The 16,222-nt window shown below is 39.4% G+C and overlaps 1 protein-coding gene across 2 annotated transcripts in view; it reads right to left on the minus strand.

Moving 5' to 3' along the window:
- The window catches only part of LOC116239262 (alpha-2-macroglobulin-like), a 37,482-nt gene that overhangs the window by 12,916 nt on the left and 8,344 nt on the right, over window positions 1–16,222 (minus strand). For both annotated transcript variants that reach the window (XM_090148622.1, XM_090148632.1), the window contains exons 4-18: window positions 15,632–15,684; window positions 14,922–14,942; window positions 11,771–11,939; window positions 9,990–10,074; window positions 9,172–9,295; window positions 8,441–8,555; window positions 8,197–8,306; window positions 6,717–6,878; window positions 6,206–6,433; window positions 4,652–4,715; window positions 3,286–3,428; window positions 2,785–2,934; window positions 2,419–2,589; window positions 1,613–1,712; window positions 9–135 (exon numbers count right to left, since the gene is read on the minus strand). In XM_090148622.1, coding sequence (XP_090004748.1) covers window positions 9–135; window positions 1,613–1,712; window positions 2,419–2,589; window positions 2,785–2,934; window positions 3,286–3,428; window positions 4,652–4,715; window positions 6,206–6,433; window positions 6,717–6,878; window positions 8,197–8,306; window positions 8,441–8,555; window positions 9,172–9,295; window positions 9,990–10,074; window positions 11,771–11,939; window positions 14,922–14,942; window positions 15,632–15,684 — 1,822 coding nt within the window. The remainder of the gene's footprint in view (window positions 1–8; window positions 136–1,612; window positions 1,713–2,418; window positions 2,590–2,784; window positions 2,935–3,285; window positions 3,429–4,651; window positions 4,716–6,205; window positions 6,434–6,716; window positions 6,879–8,196; window positions 8,307–8,440; window positions 8,556–9,171; window positions 9,296–9,989; window positions 10,075–11,770; window positions 11,940–14,921; window positions 14,943–15,631; window positions 15,685–16,222) is intronic.

Genomic DNA, 16,222 nt, shown 5'->3' on the forward strand with positions numbered 1-16,222 from the left:
ACACTTACTTCACTGAAAATATGTCCCAAATCCATGTCTCAGGGAAGTACTTCCGGATGGTCTCCATGGGATGGTCAGCATCCATCCCTTTTAACATTGCATAGTCTGAATCATCAAGGAGTTGCGATGCAATGACTAAAAAATTTGTTACAGGAAAAGATAAGTTAAACTCCATTCTAATCAAGGAGGATACAATGCTTCCATTTAGTGGTTATTCTTTAACATTGAAAGAACAACTTGAATAATTTGATCATAGGAACACTCACAGATTCAAACTCTGGGCTGCCTCTATTTGGAACCAAACACAGCATACCCTGTACTACATTCTTAGCCTCACATCAACTGCTCACTGGAAACAAATGTATTGTTCTTCTGTCATTTCAATATTTCATATTTTCTAAAGCTTCTTCTCTTACAGGGGTTGATGATTCTAATTCCATTTCCAGCAAATCCAGGAGCACCAAATGAGTTGGTTGTAAAGAGGCTATTGAGGGTACTTTTCTGTTGCACTAAAGAAGTCAAATGTGGAACTCACTGCCTCCAGATATTATGGTTGCATATAGCTTAATAAATTTCATTAGTGGATTGTATTTATACATGGCCAGAAACTGCAGTTACACTTATCCTTCCCCTTCTCCATCTAAAATTCTTATGAACTGAATATTTACATCTCAAGGTACAAGCACATAAGCAGTTCCAGGGTAGGGAGACCAATTCTGACAGTGTTTCACAGTGCTGTGCCTTATGAAAGGCTTTCCATCAGTCTTGGAAGACTCTACACCCTTTCATAGTGCACAGTAGTCTCAGGCAATGCTCTGAAGACAGATCTGGCATTTCAAAACAGAAGATCAGATCTGTTATGACTAGGAGTTTCCTCAAGACCAAAGGCTATTGTTTGTAATAGTAGCTAAGCTACTGTACCACAAAAATAAATAAATAAATAAATAAATAAATATTTTTTTAAAAAATCTCACAACTTAGTTATTTAGGAAAAATGGAAAAAATCAGTCATTTAGGAAAAAAAGTAGTATGTTTTTTTCTGTCTTTGCAGTCAGTGATGCTGCAAAGAAGTGAAATGACCTAAACAGACTCTTTAAATTATATGAATGGGAAAACTGGGAACAGAATAAAATTTTCCCACCCTCAGCGCAACACATCAGCCCACAAATTCATATTACCTTCTCATCACCTTGGCCTAGTTTTGCCATAATTATTTCCCTAGTTATTGCTGGAATGTAACTACCATGAAGTAGAGACTGTCATTGTTTAGGTTTCTATAGGTGAATCCTGATTTGGTGGAACAAAGCCTACACTTCATGCTTGGCAGTCCATCCAATGTAGATGGATGATCCTTGCTGTAGTGCTTGGCATGTGATTCACTGAGCACACAGTCTTAACCAGACATTTCTTTTCAGGTGAGGATAAGGTGTATCAGTTTCATATTTCAGGACTGAATCCAGAAGGAAGTGATCCTGAATTAGGCTGACATATCTTAGTACAAAGTTTGATTGTTCTAGTGTAATTAATACTCAAAGAAGTAGAGGAGAAGAAAGAAGCATGATGGTAAACTTTAGGTAGTTGTGTGGAGATAAAATGAAGCAGGTCTTCTTACTAGAACCACTGTAACTCCTTTCCATCATATGCGCTGTGTAATGCTGGCAGACTTCAGGCTTGTGGATCTTGTTGCTAGTGAAGACTTTTAAGCCTATCAGCTGTTAAACAAAAAGAAAGAACAATAAAAAAGCAAATAAGCTTTTGAAATTAAGCTATTTGTAATATGCCAAGCATAGATTTAATACACCAAGCATGACAATCTGGGATTGGTCAGAACAGTAAAGGCTTGTATATAAATGCTAAGTAGGCTGATTCAACCCACATTATTGAAGCTTCATCATGATATATTCATCCTAAGGCTAAATCCTGACATGATTAAATGAAAAGCTTTGAAGACGATAGTCTACCTTGGGGACATCTGTCTTCGTGAAAATGATGTGTGAAAAGCATTGAATTGAAAGTACCTAAAAATTACACGCAGGACTTGGTATTTTTGTGGGTTATTACAGTAACTGGAACTTTATTAAACCACTATCTACACCGAACAGAGAATTTGCATGACTGAGGAAGGGATTTCTGGTATTAGGCCAGTACTCATGACTGTTTCCTTATTCGAGCCCATTCACTGGTTTCTGCACTAGCACTGAGGAGACCCCTCAAGGTTTTAATGGCTCAGAGGAGCACTTACATACCAGCAGTGGGCTATACAGAGGCAGGGACTGGGCCTTGCTGTTGCCTTGAATACACAGATTAGCAAGCTCACAGCAAACTTCATTCAAAAAGACTTTCAAGATGGGGAAAAGGAGGAAAGGATACTGTATTCTAAAAAGAAATAAAGAAGAAAAATTGAAGTCTGGTGCTTACTTTGAGAATTTCATAAGCATCACCTTCACCATCAGGAGAAATGGGTACATAGGTGAATCCATTTAGTAATATGTTGTCAAGTGACACACAGGGGTTTACATCTTCTTCTTCCAAGTAGTAGTCCTTGAAGCTATAACCCCGGAGTTCTTTGAGTGGGAGAAGGTTATACACCTTGGAAAATGCAAACAACCAGGTAAAAATGTGGCAAGTTAGCACTCATAGGGACACAGAAACTAACAATCCAATGATAGAACACGGCTACTAAAACCAGTTATGGTGACATACATGGCCTTGTGTCCATCCTAGTGTTAGCAAGTACCTAGTTAATTTTTGTATTATTTATTACTAGAAACAGCAAAGACTTACAGAGCTGGGAGAGAGCTCATCTTCAGGCTTCATGAGGAGAACGCTCCTGTCCACAGCACGGAGGGCACATAGGGACCTTGGTGAGGAATGGAGTTTCAGGCTTGTGTTGGAGGCAGGAAGTTCTTCCTTGGGTACAAAACTCAAGCTGACCTGCAATACCAAAAGTAGGTTAAAGTAGCTAGTTTTCCTGATGCTGTTACACGCTCTTCGATACTGAAGTATCTAGCTTTGTGAATTGAGTTCTGCTAGTGCTCTACAACTCTTCTAATATATTCAGCTTTTACTAGTGTGATTCATAATGACCAGCAGTTATCTTTGTTATTAAGGTTTTCTTCACTTTTGTAGTTATGGCTTTGTAACCTATTCTGAATATTAGTTACTAAACCTCAGTCAGTGTCTGATGAGACAATTCCATGAACCCATTGTGAATTCTGCCTCCATGATGGAATTAATAACTGAACTTATGGCCATGAACAAACAGAAACACTGATTTTTACTTACTTTATTGAGAAGGCAACTTTCAACTTGGAATTCTCCTGTACTAGCAATGACTTCTCCACTGGGTGAAGTGGTATACACAAGCATTTGTGCCAGGGGAGCAATTGTCATCCCAACAGGTAAGATCAACTGGAATATCCCATAAGCTAAAAGAAAGAAGAAATACTAAGCTATATAACAAGATGCTCCAGCCTATATATTTGTCTTCTTGATATAAAGAAGTTCACTTGTGTTGAACAATTTTAGTTAGCAGGGGCATGAAGTCTACATGACTGGAGTCTATGCTTATTGCTGAAGACATCTGCATTCAATTGCGATAGTGATTATGTAATAGCCAAATTAGATGGTTGGTGGGTCTCAACATGCCCTCTGGATCCTCCACAGCTATCGTCTGGCATTACCTCCTAGCCTCTTTATGCCTCAAGCTCTAAGATCTTCTGCAGTCTACAAAACAATAGATGACCAAAAAAGAACATACATAGAAATTAGAGAGAGTTGTAGCATGCAGCAATAGTCAAGGCTGGAGTATGATTGAAAGAAAAGTTCCTCAAAGTTACTCCTAAGCTAGTATTTACCTGGAACACCAAACTTTTACCCCAGCTACAGTGGGAAATGCTCCTTTATGTTGAAAGGATCTTTCTACCTGGGCCTGAGTTTCATTTCACAGTTTGTATGAAGGTGATAGAAAGTCTCTTGGTATGAGTCAGAATGTTAGTTTAGTTACTACAACTAGTGGATAAGCAGAGTTTTCTAACACCCTCAAAACATCATGTCTTGTAGCAACCAAGATCGTTTAGTTCTGCATACAGTTTATTCCCACTATGGTGCAAATCCTCATAGACTTCCAAGATGGTTTCCCTGGTCTCATTGTCAAAAGACTTTAAAAGATACAGCACAGTCTCAATCACTCAAATGTGTAATCCATGGACATTTATGCATACAGAATTACATGCACTGGTTGGAACATACATACATACATGTTTTCACATTTATAAGAGAGAAATAACATCCACAAAGATAAGTAAAAAAGAGAGACAGAAGGAAAAAGAGACATCTTCCAACTCACCTGTGAATCTTACAACATTGACAAGTACTCACAATCAGAATTGATTACATTGGTCAGCAGGAAAGCATTGGTTTGAGAAAAAAATTCTGTGTATTTTCTGTATATTTTCTAAAATATTTTGGTTAAAAGCATAGCAACAGAAAGAATACAGACAAAACAAAACCAACTCAAACTACTTAATCTAAGAAGAATTAAATTTCATAATGTTCTTCAGTTTTTTTAAATGTTTGAACTGAAATAGTTTCTCTATATCCTCCTATCCCCATCTCATAGTAGATGCTAAAAATCCATATTTCTGCTCACCATTTCCAGGATCCACAGTCAGATCATAGGTGTCTGCTAATATAATACTGCCCTTGGCCATCACCTATGTAACAGAGAAAGATTTCCATAATCACTGCTGGTGTGATGAAGGGAAGAAAAATGAATGTTCACCGGGTAAGCTGTAGGGTATGTGAGTATGAATAGTAGTAACAACTGTGAGCAAAGAAGATACTAAGCAAGAGTCAGACTCAAATTCACTAAGTTTTTAAGCCAGAAATGTTCCCTCCTTGAAAGACCAGTGTTTCCTCCTTAGTCAGACCCAGATTCCCTGTTGCACACATTACATGTATATTTCAGGTTCAAATGCACTTTGCCTCTGAACTCACAAAGGTTTGTGGGTTGATATGCACTTTTCTAACATTTTTGAACAGACTGATGACCAAAGATTGTCCTCACTTTACTCTCACTTGCTTTGTGAAACACAGTGGAGAAAACATGAATCAGAATTATTTCCATAACTCACACAGAGTTTGAATAGAAGAAGAACACAGGCTGTAAACAACAAGTATTTGAATGAAGTACTTGAAGCCAGATTTAAAACAACATCCTGAATGCTGCCTCTAATTTTCTCATTTCGAGGAATAGTTTCCTTTTTACAAGGAAATGCTCTTTATACGATTACTGCACACTCCCATACTCTATGGGGGATATCTATGTCATAGCACTGTATTTTAATTTCAAGGTGTGGCTTGAAAATAATCATATGGATACGTCTACCACAGTTTTCTATTCCCTTTCTTGTAATCTTACTGAGATAAGTCCTTGTAACTCCCCCAGATGTTTTTTATGTCTGTTCCCATGATTTCTTCTAGATCTGCATACCTAGAAGAAATTCATCTCTTCTGCTAGTATTGTTAAATGAAATAGCCAGGAAAAAAAAATTAGGAGGAAAGAAATACTATCTGAGTGTTCACTTGATTCTTTCTCTTTTCCCAAGCAGAAGTCATGGACCATTGTTCAGTCACAGATGAATTAGTTTATCTTTTCTGTCCTCAATGCAGGCATATTACAATTTGCTCCAGTTGCCTTGGTATCCCAAACTTTCCATCACTGATTGATTTATGGGAAAAAAAAGAAAAAAAAAAAAAGCTCTAAATTTATCAAGCTTTTCCAATTCTGTAGCTAGAGGTCTTACTTTAGTTCCTGTAGTCAGCTATCTACCAAAAGACTGAGAAGGAAACAGGTTTCCAGTTCATCTTTCATCTTCTTGTAGAATGCTAGTTTCTGAGCTGTAACAATTTAGGAACCAGAATTTGGAATGGGATAGAAGAGTAATAAGAAATGAGGATCTTGACAATATTCTGTACATCAACATTTTGTCTCTCTTCTGTTCTTAAGCAAACACAGGCAACCTACCCAAGTCAGAAAACAGAAGACAACATGGGACATATTATGGAAATGTGTTCAAGTCCAACTGCTAATAGTCATACTTTCCGTTTCAAGCTCCCTCCACCGTAACTGGCTAAGGGCTAATCACCTAGCAATGATATGTTGCTATGGACATGGATCAAAGTAACCACAAACAAGTCTTACCAAATAGTAAATGATAATATTCCTCTGCTGTTCAATAACCTCTGGTGTGAAGATATAGTGCACCTGGATCTCTGCGGAGGAGCCACAACTTAACATCTCCAACTTGGGCTCAATTTTGAGGAAGCTCTTACTGGGGGAGTAAAACCGACTTATTCTACGCATGGCATGCTCATGTGAAGGCGTGATCCAGTCACTGACATAACAGTTCAGTTCAGGTTTATATTCAGCCTGATAAAGAAGAATAAAAAATTCACAGCTGACTAAAACCGGGTAACAAGTCACATGAATGTCCATGGGCAAACTGGCTATGTTCTGTCTCTCATTCTTAGATGAAGGTAAAGAAAAAGATACATAGAAAAACATGCACAGGAGACAGAGAAGAGAGGTGACCTGCCAAAAAAAACTTGCTTAATCTCCTTTTTGGAAGAAAGGCTGATGACTTATGTAAACATATTTCCTCTGCTGAACAAAAAAGACAGAGACAGGCCCCTGCCCTGTCTCTGCCACTCACTTGGATTTCCAGGGAGGCTTCTGTAAACGTGGTAGTATCAATGGAAAACCAGGATAGTCCCTGCTTGTCTGTAGTATAATTGCCTTTGTATACGTCTCCATTCACAGAAATCCTGATAGTTTCATTGGCAATAGGAACATCATTACCATCTACCAGCTTCACCTAGTAAAGCAAAAGCAAACGTCAGGTTTTAGGCTAGAAACAGAAATAATTCCTAAGTTCTAAAAACCCCTCCCCCTCTTCTTCTTTGCCAGGCTAGATGTTTCTTATGGAGAAGAACAAAATAGAAGAATGTGGAAATGCGCATGGTGAGTCCTAAGTTGCTTGAGGCAGCAGATCTTCATCAGCAAAGCAATCTGATCATCCCACTGAACTCATCTATTAGAACTTGATTTCTTAGCCAGTTTTAATTGTTCCGTTCAGCCTCTTTGATCATGTATCACCTGCCTCTTAGTCCAGGAATTCTGAGTTCAATTAGGCTTGTGCCTTGACAGAGCATTAGACTAACCTGTATCACAGTTAGATCTACACTGAGCTCTTTCTCCTGCTTTTCCCATCAAGTTGATATGACTTTCTTGTTGGAGCTCAGCTCTGACTTGTTGCCTTATATTGCCTGGTGACCACTAGACCGTTGGTGGAACTTGAAATTGTTAACATCCCTGCTCTGCTTTGCTCCTGACTAAGTTTTCCTTGTGGAATGGCCCATGCTTGCTGCTCCCTGATGTTACTCTTGTATGACAGAACGACAGGCTGTCTAGTCTTTACTGTGATGACAGCTGGGAGGTTCAGGGACATGCGTTTCTTAGGTACCCTGGCAGACAATAATTTGTCTGCCTTTGCAGAGGTTATGTCACCTGCACACCCTGCTATTCCAATTGATGAAATTGAACACCAGTGTCATGGTTTTATGATTTTTGTTATCAGTATTCCATATCATAACATAATGTAGAGAATTGGGAGTTAAAGAGTCCAGTTCCGTGGACTGCCAATTTTCTGAGTACCTGGTTTTCAGAAGAGAAGAAGAACTACATACCCCAGAAGACTTTTTCACTTCTGTTTTCTGTTCAGAGGGAAAGATAAAACTGTTCACAAGCCACAGGACATTACTTTTTCCCTTTCTGCTCGTCTCTGTGTATGTGCTCCCTAGCTGTCTCACCTTCAGCATTAGAGTAAGACCTTTGGTTTTTGGACACTCTCTCATTTTATTTGATCTATTAGCTTCAATTCCAATTGTACTGTATTATTGTTATCTTGCATTCCAATATCATATTTAGTAAATTAACTTTCCTCCTCAGATCATTGCCACTGTTTTGTTTTTAGGCCCATCTCCCTACCCTTTCCCTTTCTCCCTTTCCCAGACAGGTCTGTGGGTTCCCTCACCCCATTAGTCACGGAACTGGGCTGAACCGGCCTGTAAACCATTGACAACCAATGAGTTTTCTGTGCCATTACACTTTCCAAGGTCTCAGAAGTTACCCACCCTGCCAAAGAGTGGGATCCCTGGTCTGTAATAAGAGTCCAACAGGTCAAAGCTGACTTTGCTCATTATGGATGTGATTTCACAGGAGCCTGTTCCAGTCACAACTATTCCTGAGAGAGAGCACAGTAAAGAGCGATTATTAATGAACTTTAACATTTTTAGACAAGCCATCTACCTTCCTCATCTTTGCCAAGCTCTCCTCTTGTGGCCTACAGTTAATTTCCCATCTCCATGTGACACATACCTGTACCATCTTCTGTGATCTTGCCTTGCACCTCAATGCTCATCTTATATCCCCTGCGCCGGAGCTGAAATATCTTAGTCCTTACTACAGCAGAAACACACCCGTGAGCATCTGCCTAAGTAAGGGTTTGGAGAGAAAATAGAAACAACTTAGGTGCCTCGTAGAACAGAAACTCTCAATACAACATGCTTAATTTTTGTTCATGTAACCTCAGATTTATGTTCTTAGTACTTAGCTCTCCAGCCATGCAGAGCTTTCCTTAGGATTTAACCTTTCCTTATTGACTCCAAAACAAAACTCAGTTTTGTTTGTCTTCCTGCTTCTTTCATTGACTTTACTCTTCTCACTTTTTTACTTTTTCCCTTCTGTGTTTGACCCATATATATATTGCTTTCTTGTCTTCTCATTCTCTATGCTCTTTGCTCCCTGCCAATCTTTCCCACAGTTATGACATTCTGTGAAAGGTTCTTTGCTAGTTTGGTGATAAATACCAGAGACCTCACAGCTGCTAGTTAGTTGCTCATTTCACTGGGGTCACGATTTCAGCTGTGGGGTTTTCTTCATTTCTGTTTCCAGTCTAATGACCGATCTCTTAAGAACATCTTCCTCTGAGAACATCTGCTTTTTCCTGGACAGTTATCACTGATGTCCTACCTATCATAGATTTGCTCTCTTAATTTAAGCAACACTGCCCATCATAAGGACTCCTGTATTTTAATCTTGTAGCTCACCTGCCTGGTGAATTCTTCACATACAGCTTCTCCTTCTTTTCTATAACAATGTGAAGCAGAATGGGAAAATTTCCGGCACACTTGGACACTCACCAAACCGGGGACTGGTTTTCCATAGGTGTAACTATAATCACAAAGTGTTAAACAATAGACTAGATGATGAGATAAGCAGTCAGAGTCACATTCAGACATACATCCTTAAGAACATATGTGGATTACTTAGTAGTATTTCTTCTTAAAGTTCAGTCTGATACTCTAATCATTCTAGTGCTTATGTTTCCATCATTATAGTGGTGAGATTCCTACATTAGAGTCTGATCTAGGTGGGAGATCTCCATAGCAATGCAGAAAAATATTGCATGGTATTATGTCAGTTGGGAGTATCTTTGTATCCCAAACAGTTAAGGGTTCAGGTGAGCAGGGGCTCAAGCAGAACAATGTATAAGTTACATACTACAACACTGGTTTTACACAACCTGCTTAAGTGATGTCAGATCTGACATCCCCAAGTGCTGGAAGGTTCAGGAATGGTAGAGAAGCTCTATCTGATGAGATGTAAAGACAGAAAGAGAAAATGTAGAATAAACCAAGAAGAGAGAAATGCTGATTGGTTTGACATCATCCTGTAAGGAATTGTTAAGTTAAAGTAGCAGCCTCAGAACATAGAGGGTGGAATAAGCCTGCCTGCATGAGATCTCTTTAAAAAGTATGAAAAACGTTCCCTTTTTCTGATGTGATTTTTGTTGTTGTTGTTGTTTTTAGTGGAAAGGAGGACTGAAGGATGCTTGAGAGAGATTTACTCCAGCTCTGTGACTCACAGACCACAGACGGACACTGGAAGTTCCTTGTCCTCAATAGTGATCATCTTAGGCAGCTTCACCAGGACCTCATACTTGGGCAGCACTAGATGGGAGACAGAAAATCTAATGTGAGAAGAGTGAAAAGCTGTATACTGCGCAGAAACCCAAACAGAATCAGCTCAATATGAACCACCAGGGGTCTTCAGTACCACTCTGCTACCCCCTTCTTATGTTTCTGTTGACTTCACCACCATTTGTTTTTAAAGGGAATTAGGGAGGGTGAGGCTTGTAGCCTCTACCTTCCCTCGTTTGCAGCACATACTTGTGTGACCCTATTGGCATCAGACAGCTATATAGATCGATCAGATATGCCTATTCATATGGACATACTGCTATCTGCATGTTGAGTTCCATGTTTCACAACACATAATTTTTAGTTAAGCCAAAGCAGTGCATTCACCACCTGTGTGATTTACTACATTGAAATTACTACAGCTCAAATAATTGATTCTCTCTTGATGTTTCTTATTGTTCTGGAAAACCCAGCCTGCTATCAAATCTCATTTTTTTTTCAAGTGAATGACGTGGCAATAAAATCTGATATGAAGGGTGGCAAGTAAAAAGCATGTTTTGTTTCTGACTTGTTACATCTCTCTTCCTAGACTTCAGCCTGCAACACTACGTCCCTCAGCTACTCAAGCCCAGGACTATGTAATGGCTTACTTCTGGGATTTGCACCTGAAGTTTTTTTGTTTTTCCTGGTGCAAGGAAGTAAAAGGAGTGAGATTGCACACCTCCTCAGTTCAGTTTCAACACTCTTCAAAAGGCTCGGCATGAGATGTAAAAGAGTTAGCAAAATGGGAGATTCATGGGAATGAGACTAAAGAACAAATAGAAGAAAAAGTAGCTTACCACAAGGCTAGGAAAGGGACAAATATCTTTACTTTGGGGAGAAGGCCTGTGACATCTTTGTGGGAGAAGGCACAGCCCATCTGTCACAATGACAGGGTAGAGCCTATAACCCAGATTCTGTTTAGGTCATTCTTATGACCATAATAGTCTCAGTATCTAACTGTGATCCAGATAAGACAGATCCCAAGCACTTCAGTTACAGTCTTTTTTGGATCTGCATCCTTTGTTTTCCAGAAACTGTGAGTTCTGAGCAATTAGCTGGGTTAATCTAGTTGTTTACAGCCAGGGGAGCCTCAGGGAGAACCAGCATGGAGTACAGGCCCAGAGGCTCCTCAGATGCACACAGGCTAGGCAGAGACACATCTATGCACAACAGAATTGGGGGTTAGATTAGGTAACCCAAACAGCACATTGCTCCTTATTCAGTCTCCACTACCAGCCCACTTTCATTTTCTTATACCATTCACAAAACCATGACACATTTCTCAAGTGTTATTCTTTAAATTGGGGTGCTATGGTTTGTTTCCAACCAACCAGTTTCTAAACTTTTCCAGAAACAAGAAAAAAAGGAAAAATAGAGAGGGCTACAACTGGAGAAACAGAACCGATGCAGAGATTGTGAGCCAGGATCACCAAAATGCTGTAGTAACTGCTTGCTTTGTATCTAGTGCTACTTTCAGCAAACTGCATGCCTAAAAATGCGAACTTGGGGTGGGATTTACAAAGAAGCCATAAACTGAGGAACATCCTTCTGTATCAGCCCCTCTGAATTCCATTGCCTATGTTTTCAGATTTCATGTTTTCTCCATGTCATTCCTGAAAAATCCCAAATCCCAAGGAGGCCAGAGTAAAAGGCCCCACTTGCAGTCCATATCTTCTTTCCTTACCGTATTCCTCGACAGAGAAGGAATGCTCCACGTGGGCGATGAAGTTCTTCTGCACGACTATTTTGTAGGAGCCTTGGATGGGGTCAGAGGTGAGGGGGAAGGAGAGCTGTGTAAGGCCGGTCTCAAGTTCTACCCCTTGCCATTGATAAACACGGTTTCTCTGGGGATCCTGCAGATGAGAATAATTCCATGTTACAAGTAAGTTACGTACACAGTCAGGGCAGTTTGGTGAAGGTTGCTCCCAAAGACAAAGCACTGGAGCGTCCAGGAAATATACATCCAAGCTGGGAAATGCCTAACCTTAAATACTCAATAATCTATGAAGAGCTGTGACTTCAGGATCTCTTACCTGCCAATTCTGCATGACTAGCATGCAATAAAGCACACTGTTTTTAACCACAGATGTCCTGTGCTGTCTCCTCCTCATAAACATGTGCTTGCTTACAAATGATGAAGCCAGGAAATTGGAAAAGAAAGACTGACAAGGTAGCAAGGCATAAAGATGGACAGCAGGAATTAATTGAGCATGGGGAAAAAGAAAATTTTCGGACAGACTCCTTCACTTGTTGTACAGTCTATAACAAGAATTTTTTTGTGCTTGGGATAGAGCATGCTTGAGAAGTAGCGCATACTCTGCTGAGGAATTAGGTACATGGTTTACCTGAGAAACTAAACAAGTCTACATATATGAGTCCAAATGTTGTCATAGGGTGAGGATGCAGAGAAAGGGGCACAGAAGAATACAGTAAGCACATCTGACATATGTGCATAAGCTGAGACCTCTCATTTTTCCTGGCTATTCCTTATGCTGGAACAGACATCACTACAGTAGTTGAGTATAGCTCACTATGTATTGACTGTCAATAAGCTGTGCTCCAAAATCATCAGGTCAGCCCCAAATTTCTCATAGAAGTCACCAAACTAATTCAGTCATGCCCTTTCCAGGCACCTCAGCAACATGGTTGTTTACAGCCTTTCATTTTCTGCTTGCTATATGTGTTATATATTGCTTGTCACCAAAAGCCTATTTATCCTATATAGCTCAAGATAAATAATTTCTGATGGAGTACATTCACTATTCTGAGGTTATATTCCCATGCTCAGGGAAAAGGTGATGTGAATGTCATCTTAGCCAGAGGCCACCACTCAGAGACCAGAAGAGTTTGTTCCCATGAAGCACCCTCTGAATTTGGGGAAGGCAAGGTCAGTAAAGCATCCTGTGGTTCTGATGAAATCTTATCTGTCATAACTCTTAAGCCATGGTGAAAAGATCACCACTTGTTTTAAAGAACACAACAGGGCCTCATTAAAGGAGAAATCTGAAGCTTTTTTTTACAACTGGGCTTGTAATCTTGTTGCCATTTCTGTGATGCATTTATGGAGAATGCATTTATGGCAGCTTGTTTCTCCCAGGAAGCTTTTTGTTTGTTTTTGTTTTAAATGAAGCAATGAGTCAAATTAACAGGTCAGAAATAGGTTCACACTAATACCTGCCTTTGTGACTGGCTATGATTGGTTAGCAGTGTTAAGGGTGGAAGGATGAACATTTGTTTCTTTGGCACTTAGCAGTGCTAAGTTAGCACCTTAAGTTGCCACCTTCCTTCATTCCTGTCATCCTTTCCTTTGGGCCAGTCCAAATTTCATGCAAGTATGAAGTAAACTGCACTAGTGGATCTCATTTAATACATTAAAAGAAACAAAAAATAACAACAACAAAAACAAAAAACAGCAACAAAGGAAAACAAAACAAAAAAATCCTAAGGAAAAAAAAAAACAAATGGATGAATTTGCTATTAGGTAAGTTTCCTATTCTATAAGATTGCCTCATTGGCGTATGTGAAAGCCAGAGAGCAGTACTTCACTGAGAAGCTGCAGCAAGGAAGGGAGAGGTGACGGTGGGAGTAGAGGATGGTGGGACTAGCCTTTGTAAACTGCTGTAAATGCCACTGACAAACACTGTGCCTCACAAGCTGGAAATGAAAGCCCAGAGTGACCTTAGTGTTTTCAAACTAAAGCTTTTAATGATACTACAAAATTATTGATGGCAGTGGATAGGTTCTTCTTCTTGTTCATTTCATAAAATTCCTGTAGTCAGTCAAGTATCAACAAATTGAAAGGGAAGGGACTTGTTCTTTCGGGGCTCCAAACTCATGAGAAAGACTTAGAGACATTTTCCTCTACCTGACACCCCACACCACAATAGCCTCTTACCCTTCCTTTTCTCTTGCTATTAACATACTGTCAGTTGCCTACCAGCTCTGCAACTTCGTTCTGGTAGTTTGCTGAGGGGAAGAGGGAGTGATAGCACTCTGGCAAGAGAATAGAAAAGAGGAAAATTGTGGCCCAGCCTCTGTCTCCCCTGGTCTGGCAACACTCCCAGCTTCAGAAAGACAAATCAGAATGAAGACATCAACCCTAAGCTGCAAGAAGTACTACTAGAACTGACTATGTAGGATCCATGATCACACAGACCAACCTGAGATTCGTGCATGCTAATTTTATCATTCTTTGTGTTGCTATCATGACCTAGGGCATATCACTAGGTCCTTCCCACCAATTTTCCACTGGATGATGTCTCACATGATAACTGCAAGGTGATTTACTCAGCTGCAATAGTGGATATAGTGAATACTTAATCGATTCATTGTCAGAATCATCCTTCTTATTAACTTTCGCCTGTCACTGTTTGACTGTTAAAACAAAAAACAAGAACAAATAAAACAACCAAACAAAAATTAGGCTTGCTTGGGAAGATAGAGGAAATGTTTACTCACATAATTTTATTTCTTTACTTTTATTTATTAAATGTATTTATATGGTTTTGGACATATTTTGCAGACAGATAATCCTAGATCAGCTTGGGAAGAGGAACAAGACATTCATGCGCTCTAGCCATACTTCACAGCATGGCATGTACTCATCAAGTATTTTGGTCCGACAGCACAGAATCCTCAATCACAGAATCAATGTCAGAACTTATTTAGATGCCCTTATCAATGTTAGAACTTATTTAGATATTCAGTCTTCCTGTACACAAAGGAATACTGCACTCATCTGTTTTCACTTGCACCTCAGCATGAAACTACTACTGGGTAATAATAACAAGCATTCACATTCTGTTGAAATAATATACATGCAGTTATGCACTTACCTGAACATAGACGAATGGAAACTATGGGGAAGGAACAAAGGAAAATCAGAGTTAGAAATGAGAGTCACATGGAGATTAAAGCAATTTTCAGTTTTGAACTGAAAGACAGAAAACCAACTTGCTAAGAAGTCCTCTGAGCCATTTTCTGTATTTGCACTGCATGCTCAGTTCTTCATAAATAGTATTTTAGAGCTTCATCTTGTTGTCTTACCACAGTTTGAAAACATGATGAAGTAAGAATTTTCGAATAACTTGTCTGCATGAGGACTGATTAACGAATAAGCTAAAAGGTGGACCTATACCAGTGATCAGTTTCTTCAAACCAAATCCATTTCGTTCTTCTCTCTCGGTCTCTAAATATGTGGTGGCACTTACTGCTGAAAGCATCTGTCACTTTCAATGCAAACTTGTCTCACGCATTTTTTCCCTAATGAAATCTGTCTACAGGCTTATTCCTTTGAAAGTAGTACATTCCTCTGAAGAAGCAGGTTCTAAATATCTATATCCCTTTGAAAGAAATGGAGCAGTCAGTGGAAACAGATGGACTCTGTCCCAAACAGAATATGGCCTATGGGATAGGTCATTGGTGTTGTGAGAAAAGAAGGATCATTTGCTGTAAAGGTTCTCTTTCAGTGGTTATGGATGCAGATAGTAAAGGTGTTAAATGGGAATTAAGCCTCTTGATTAAAAACAAGGAATTATGTGCATACCTTCTCATTCACTGGGTGGAAGTCTTTATCCAGAGAGACAATCCGAAACAGAACTGAGAAGTGTAATGAAAAAGAAGGAAATTTTGTTGTTAAGATTTATAACCATTACCAGCAAACATCAGTGTTTCAATAATTTTAAAATCAGATTAATTTCACTGATCAACAGACTCTGAAATGAGATCCTTAAGTGATTAATTTACACTCACTTTCTTACTGATGGTGAAAGGTGGACAAATTTAGAGGGAGAATCAGATCCTGGCTGAAAGAGTTATCTGTGGGAAGTGCTTGTTCTCCCCTGTTGGTTCAGATGCAGCCAAGGGAGACAATGTTTTGAAGTCAACCCAGATTTGTGCTTATAATTGAGATGGAGGAATGTGAATCTGTGCCTCCATCTGACTGAGATACTGTGCCCAGAGGACAGAGAATACAAACAACAATGGTACCACATGCCTTAGATCTCAGCTGACAGAAGTAAGATTTTCTTTTGCTCTAAATCCCCCCAAAAAGAGCTTTGAAAACTTCTTTAATAAAAATAGTTGTCTGGAGAATTAAGTCCAGAAGATTTTCTGCTTAACACCAACACCAGAGTTA

Source organism: Phasianus colchicus, chromosome 1, assembly GCF_987193195.1.
Source record: "Phasianus colchicus chromosome 1, bPhaCol1.hap1.1, whole genome shotgun sequence".
NCBI lineage: Eukaryota > Metazoa > Chordata > Aves > Galliformes > Phasianidae > Phasianus > Phasianus colchicus.